This window comes from Citrus sinensis, chromosome 7 (assembly GCF_022201045.2).
Source record: "Citrus sinensis cultivar Valencia sweet orange chromosome 7, DVS_A1.0, whole genome shotgun sequence".
NCBI lineage: Eukaryota > Viridiplantae > Streptophyta > Magnoliopsida > Sapindales > Rutaceae > Citrus > Citrus sinensis.
Window position 1 is genome coordinate 14,943,968 of NC_068562.1, and position 6,729 is coordinate 14,950,696.

Below are 6,729 nucleotides of genomic sequence, written 5' to 3' on the forward strand. Positions count from 1 at the left end.
ACGACCCGAAAGCACATAACCAACTAAACTAACACAAAAGCTTGAATAAGGAAAAAGGCTAGCCAATCCCAACTCAAGAAAACCCAAATGGCAACGACTTCTCTGCTTCCCAAAAGCACTTCCCCATTTCTCTCAAACCCACTTTCTTCACTTCCCTCAACCCACTTCATCAAACCATCACCACTCTTCAACCCACCAGACAACCACTCTCTGTTGATCACCACCAAAAGACTGTCTTTTCAGACTCATGCAAAGAAAAAGAACCCATGGCTTGACCCTTTTGATGATGGAGAAGATCCTGATATGCAGTATGGCTCATTGTTTGCTGATGGCAAGCAAGATGAAGATCCCAGGCCACCTGATGATCCCAATAACCCTTATGGGTTCCTGAAGTTCCCAATGGGATTTAACCCTGAGATTGCCTCATTGCCATTGAAAATTAGAGGTGATGTTAGAAGATGTTGTTGTATCATCTCTGGTGGTGTCTACGAAAACCTCCTGTTTTTCCCTGCTATTCAGTTGTTAAAGGACAGGTTAAATGTTTAATCTTGAATATATAAAAAGATTGGATTTCATTTGCTTATAATGATGGTGTTTTGTTATGTATTTACATGTAATTAGGTACCCTGGTGTTCTTATTGATGTGATTGCATCAGCAAGAGGGAAGCAGACTTTTGAACTGAACAAGAATGTGAGATGGGCTAATGTTTATGATCCTGATGATGATTGGCCTGAACCTGCCGAATACACTGACATTCTTGGTGTAATGAAGGTGTTTTTACATATTATCTTATTGTATTATGGGGATTGTTAACTTTGTGCCTTCTGGTATTTGAAGAGGTAAAAATTCGACTAAAATTCTCTTGGGGTGTACAAGAGGTTTGACGTTGAATCCTGCTCACACTACATTTCTGGAGGGATTTGGTTTGTTTAATTTCTAGTGGAATGAGTTCCTTTTTATTTGGATCTTCTAAAGCTGTTTGTTTTTCAAAACTGAAAGTTAGGATGCATTTAATCATTATACGGTAAATATAATCAAGGAAATTTAGATGACACCATCATGTAACAGATCCAAAATGCACTTTGTTTATATCCATATTTGATCAGTTCACTTTGTGCATATCTACAACTTACTGGGCAATCAATTTGGGTTAGATTGTTAAGCATATTGCACTATGCTCGCAGAATAGATACTATGACATGGTGTTATCAACCAAATTGGCGGGACTTGGTCATGCAGCATTCCTGTTTATGACAACAGCTCGAGACAGAGTTAGTTATATTTACCCAAATGTGAATGCAGCAGGAGCAGGATTACTTCTATCTGAAACTTTCACCGCAGAGAGTATGAATCTTTCAGAAAGAGGGTACAATATGTAAGTTATTCAAAAGTACTTGTATGATTTTTTCAATGTAAAAAGCTTTTAGTTTCAGTATAAGCTTGTTTGGTTTAGGTATGAGCAGATGGTAGATTGGCTAGGGAGACCATTTCGCAGTGTGCCAAGGCATCTGGTGCCCCCACTGAGAGTTTCGATCTCAAGGAGACTGAAGGAGGTGGTAGCAGAGAAGTATAAGAATGCAGGTGCGGAGCAAGGGAAATATATTGTGATTCATGGGATAGAGTCAACTTCAAAGGCCTCGATGCAGTCGAGGGGTGATACTGATAGCTTGCTTCCAATTCAAGTGTGGGCTGAAATTGCCAATGGTTTAAGGTACAAAACTTTTCAATTCATATGATTGAAATAATGAATCATCAAAGATCAATTATTCATATAAGATGCACAGCTTTCTTCAATCATGTCAAATCTCTTCTTTCCTGCAATACCTCTGCATAAACAACACTCATAGAGTGAAAAGCTGCATAAGCTTGAATTCAGAAAACTTTTAAATTGGAAATAGAAAAAAATGAAGTGAAACATAACTTGAGTAATGTTAAATCAGGCAATCCAATGCTGGTGAACCGGCATAAATACTTGTGTGTCTCAATTGTTAAGTTCTTTACCATACAGTTTTAAGTGTTGACCCTTCTTTTCTACCTCCTGTGAAAGGCTCCTGTAGTGTTGATGAACATTTGTTATGCTATATTCAACTTAAATTAGTGATACATCATGAAACAGGGAATTTAGGCCAGTTTTTGTTATTCCACATGAGAAAGAAAGGGAAGGTGTGGAGGATGTAGTAGGTGATGATGCCAGTATTGTGTTTATTACCACACCTGGACAGGTACGTATGTCTTCTTATACTATTTTCAATATTGCTGAAGGAAAATAATGAAAGAAATGAGGAGAAAAACTGTGATTTTGACTCATGAATTAGGTTCTAAATTGAAATGAAACCGTATCATAATTTATTTTTATGAGGCCTACCATAATATTTGTTAAGTTTTAATTAGCGGCCTTCTTGTTGTTTTTATTACATTTTTTTCAGTCTCAACTAGGACAACAGCATGAAAATTTAAACAAGTTAACAAAATGGTAATAATAAAATAAAGACATGAAATATTTTCTAATTTTAAATTTATACGGTTCGGTCAACGATTCCATCTTATTTAGCTTGCTGCACTCATCAATGACTCGGCTGGGGTGATAGCTACAAATACAGCAGCCATACAACTTGCAAACGCGCGTGAAAAGCCCAGGTAATTTATATTTTCGAGTAAATTAGCTCACGAACCTGAAGACTATCTGCTGCAATTTTCTGTTACCATGAACATGACCACAAACTCTAACGATGTCGAAAAGTGTTATAAATCATATTTGTCTCTCTGTTGCCAATTTTTGCAGCATTGCATTGTTCAGCTCTGAGCTGAAGGGGAGACTATTTGTTCCAAATGCAGAAGAGAAGAAATGCACTGTCATTTCATCTAGGACAGGAAAATTAATTGATACTCCAGTTGAGGCTGTGCTAAATGCAATGCAGATTTTTAATGAATCACTAGCACTAGCGTAAAGCAAGAGGGTTATTGTTTTTCTCATATTTCTATTTTGCTTCTGTTTATTTCCAAATGTATATTTAAATTAATAAAATGATAGTTGTGGCCGGCACACAGGCTTCGGTGTACAGCAATTATGTTACTTCTCTTTGCCATGATCTCTGTATGAATGATTGAGACCGAAGAAAGTTTTAAGGGAAAGAAAATTGGTATATAAACAGATAGGATAAGTTTAATTAATGCATGATCTTGGATAATTGAAAAATCGTTGCAAGTTCTGAAGTTCGATTTATTTCAATGAAATAAAATTATAAATCAAGTCATTTTGATCATAAGACCTGTTTCATTTTTTTCCATCGTTTCAGACTTTCAGTATCCAATTATTCATTACAGGCTGCACTATTCATAGCAGCATGCCTTAACATGATTTACAGCAAACAGCAGAAGAAAAAGCATAGTTCAGTGCTCAAGGCCTGAACAGTTCTTAATGGAGAAACATCCATGAATGATGTTCATTCATTGCATTTCCTCAGTCTTTCAAATTTCAAATTTCAAAGTCATTGTAAACTGATTGTTATGCAGAAAGAATTACATATAAAGCAACGATGATTAAAAATCTCAAATGGGAAACAATCTGGAAACAGGGTAAATAATCAAAGATTCAAGCGTACTCCTACTAGAAGCAAAAATCCCAAGAAAGCATTCTTGGCCAACTTTAGCCCTTTAATGCTCTTCCTAGATAATTCATCAGTTTACTGCAACTTCCTGATCAAGAGAGTGGCTTTGCACGAGTAGCTGGGTCTTCCTTCGACTCCAAACGTATCATGAACAAATAGCCAAGAATCCACAAGAGAATGTACCGAAAAGGGACCCAGGATAGACAAGCAAGAAGACTCAGAATACTCCCAACATATTGAGGATCTTTTATGTACCCAAATGGAAACTCTGTTACCCACGGAATGTTCGTCCCAAAACGTACGCCATAATAAGTGCCTGATTCACCAAGTAGCTGATATACCCTGTCATGTAATTGTTTTAGTACGATGATAAGCAAATAGAGAATTACAGACTGATGCACATAGACTCAAAATCAGGAGTTTTATAAACAGAAAGCAGCATCAAGACAGAAGCGATATATAATCTGCTCATAATTGTCGCAGTTGCAAGATGAGAAAATATGATTTTCAGTGAAAGATTATCACTTAAAACATAAGACATTTCCATCCAAAGCACTATATCAACAATACAGTACCAATAAACAATGCATCAGTGGAGAAAAAGCTTTTGAACTAACTTCAGTTCTAGAAATAGCAATTATGGCAAGAACACAAATAAGCTTCTCATGCTTGTCAGAGTTGATCCTAACTGCTTCTCAAGTATGTCGATTCCTATGCTAAAGGAAATACAAGGGGTTTGGACATGCATATATAAAGTGGATTCTTACTCAGCAAAACCGAACTCTCAACCCCCCAGCAAAGTGGATTCTTACTCTCAAATTCATAAAAAGATAGTACATTAATCCTGTTCATCCTTGGGAAACTTTTTTGTAATTCTGAAGAGAGCAAATCATCAGCCGTCTTAGTTGCATAACTGCCAACTGCCAAAGTTGACCAGCAGGTTCTTTTCACTAATGCACTCCTTTTCTCCTTCTTTCATTTTCAGTCTCGTTTTTTCCTGTATGAAATTCTCTCTCACGCACAGTTTCTACCTTATGATCCAGCTTCTACTAAAGAACAGGATATAGTATGTTGACCCAAGAGCCAACCTATAAGGTACTTTAAGACTGTTTACTACAAGTTCTTCCTTAAATGCTCCCCCTTTTTCCTGCCCCTCAACTTACAAACACAATATCCTATATGATTTATATAGCTTTTTACCTCATTACCTGCCACTAAAAACAAATAGAGACTAAACAAGACAGGGACATAAGCATTGGTGATTGAGATATGTATATACATTATTGAGACATCAAAACAACATAGCATTCTTCTCACTAGCATTTTCAATCGTAGAAACATCTTGGCCAAAAACAGAAGTTACTTCTTTTCAAGTAGGCCTGTAAAGCTCCAATAATTGTGCTCCTATTGCATAGCTTCTATTTTCCAACAGAAGTCCCCTTATTCCAAAGTTTTTGCTTCTTTGCTCAACTGCAACAAACAATTTTGTTGAGCAAGATACATCACTTTCCCGAAGAACACATGAATCTATTTCAATTTTTATTTAAAAAAAATCCTATTGAAAAGTGCATTCAGCAATGCTAAAAGCACTCCCAAATGCACTCGTTTTTATTATTATTTTTTTAATTCTCATACACATTGTACTATTGTAGTAACCTTCAAGCTGCAAACTTAGACAATATCTGCTTCTTTTAACATAACTACATAAAATACAAGTAAAGCAAAGCAATGATTTCACATAAGTTCAAAGATCCCATTTTTCATAAAAGCAGAATACACACACACACACACACACACACACACACACACACACACACACACAGTATTGACCTGAAGTTGAGAAACTGGCCAAAGGCAAAAAGAGGGTAGAAGTAGAACGGAGGAGGCCAAGAAAGAGAGGAGACTGAGTAAAGATAAATGAACTGCAAAAGCTTCAAGAAATGAGAGACATATGCCATTATCTTTGATGGGTCTTTCCCTTTTCCGCATAAGTTTACCCATGTCTGTGGCTGAGTCCATAGCCAATAGTAGAATGGGAAGGGAAGTAGGATTCCTATTGCTGCCACTAGCCCCATATTTTTCGCTGATTTTTTCTTGCTGATTTTCTCGGAAAAGGTCCAGCTTCCAGGCATTCGCTGGTTTTTGAGGAGTGCGAAAGATATGGGCCGGGCTAGGCCCGATATGCTTAATGCTTCTTCGATGGGCGTAAAGAGATTATGCATTTTAACTTTTTAAATATTACATTACACTCTATTAATATTCGGATTAAAAAGACCAAAACTTTTAATATTATTAGGGTTGGCAAAAGTCCAGGTCTGGTCCGAATTTGGGACTGCCCGATACTAGCCCACATGAATAACATAGCTGCCTAGTCCCGGACCACTGCTTGGATTTTTCACATGCGTGCCGAGTTATGACCGACACCTCCCGGGTATGGGCTTTTTATCCAAGCTTTCTCTGCCCACATCTGAATTGAATTAAAAGCGGAAAAAAGTCATGTAACAATTTGTTACAACATCTCCACTAAATTATTTCAATCTACTTTGTCAATTTTACGTAAATAACAAATAAATTGTTTTAATCTACCATCTATTACGTAAATTCATTCAATTTCTAAACTAAATTCATTTAATTCCTATCAAAAATTTAAATTCAACATGACAATAATCACCAAATAAATCTAAATAAATGTAGCATACTAACATCTACCTTATTACATAATATATATCTTAACTACAATACCAATGAGGCAATAACAACAGAACATATGAAATTCCCAAAATATCTAACAAAAATAATTCATAAAAGAGTCTAAAATACTCTAATGTAAAACATGTAAACAATAACTTCATGTCAAGCACCTTGACGATTGTGCCCCATCATCATCATTTGAAATTACCTCCTCCCCAACAAAAATCTCATCTTCCGGAACTCCACCTAATAACAAAAATAACACAATAAGATTTAAAAGCATTTTAATCAAATAACTATATACCTCGAGAAGTAGAAGCCCAAATCCAATTTCGAGCACTTATTAAGGATTCTAAAGTGTCAGGATAAAGTTTACTACGATGCGAACTCAAAAATCTATCCCTTATATTGAAAACTGACTTAGAGGCA

General features: G+C 36.2%; 2 protein-coding genes across 3 annotated transcripts; one reads left to right on the top strand and one right to left on the bottom strand.

Annotated features, from left to right (window-relative positions):
* On the top strand, positions 1-3,087 carry LOC102616560 (photosynthetic NDH subunit of subcomplex B 1, chloroplastic). The gene is made up of 7 exons (XM_006493292.4): positions 1-533; positions 622-772; positions 1,186-1,376; positions 1,455-1,712; positions 2,118-2,223; positions 2,553-2,638; positions 2,784-3,087. Exons 1-7 carry the CDS (start codon positions 88-90, stop codon positions 2,947-2,949), a joined length of 1,404 nt encoding a protein of 467 aa, XP_006493355.2. The 5' UTR covers positions 1-87; the 3' UTR covers positions 2,950-3,087.
* Positions 3,088-3,413: 326 nt separating this feature from the next.
* On the bottom strand, positions 3,414-5,759 carry LOC102616857 (phosphatidyl-N-methylethanolamine N-methyltransferase). 2 transcript variants are annotated; one of them, XM_015525592.3, is made up of 2 exons: positions 5,431-5,759; positions 3,414-3,951 (listed from the first exon to the last, which is right to left on the bottom strand). In XM_015525592.3, the coding sequence occupies exons 1-2, from the start codon at positions 5,739-5,741 to the stop codon at positions 3,702-3,704; spliced, it is 561 nt and encodes a 186-aa protein (XP_015381078.3). In that variant the 5' UTR covers positions 5,742-5,759; the 3' UTR covers positions 3,414-3,701. The 2 variants fall into 2 exon arrangements, with proteins under 2 accessions (XP_015381078.3, XP_006493356.3); XM_006493293.4 differs by having other exon boundaries at positions 5,440-5,746.
* Between the last annotated feature and the right edge of the window lie 970 nt (positions 5,760-6,729).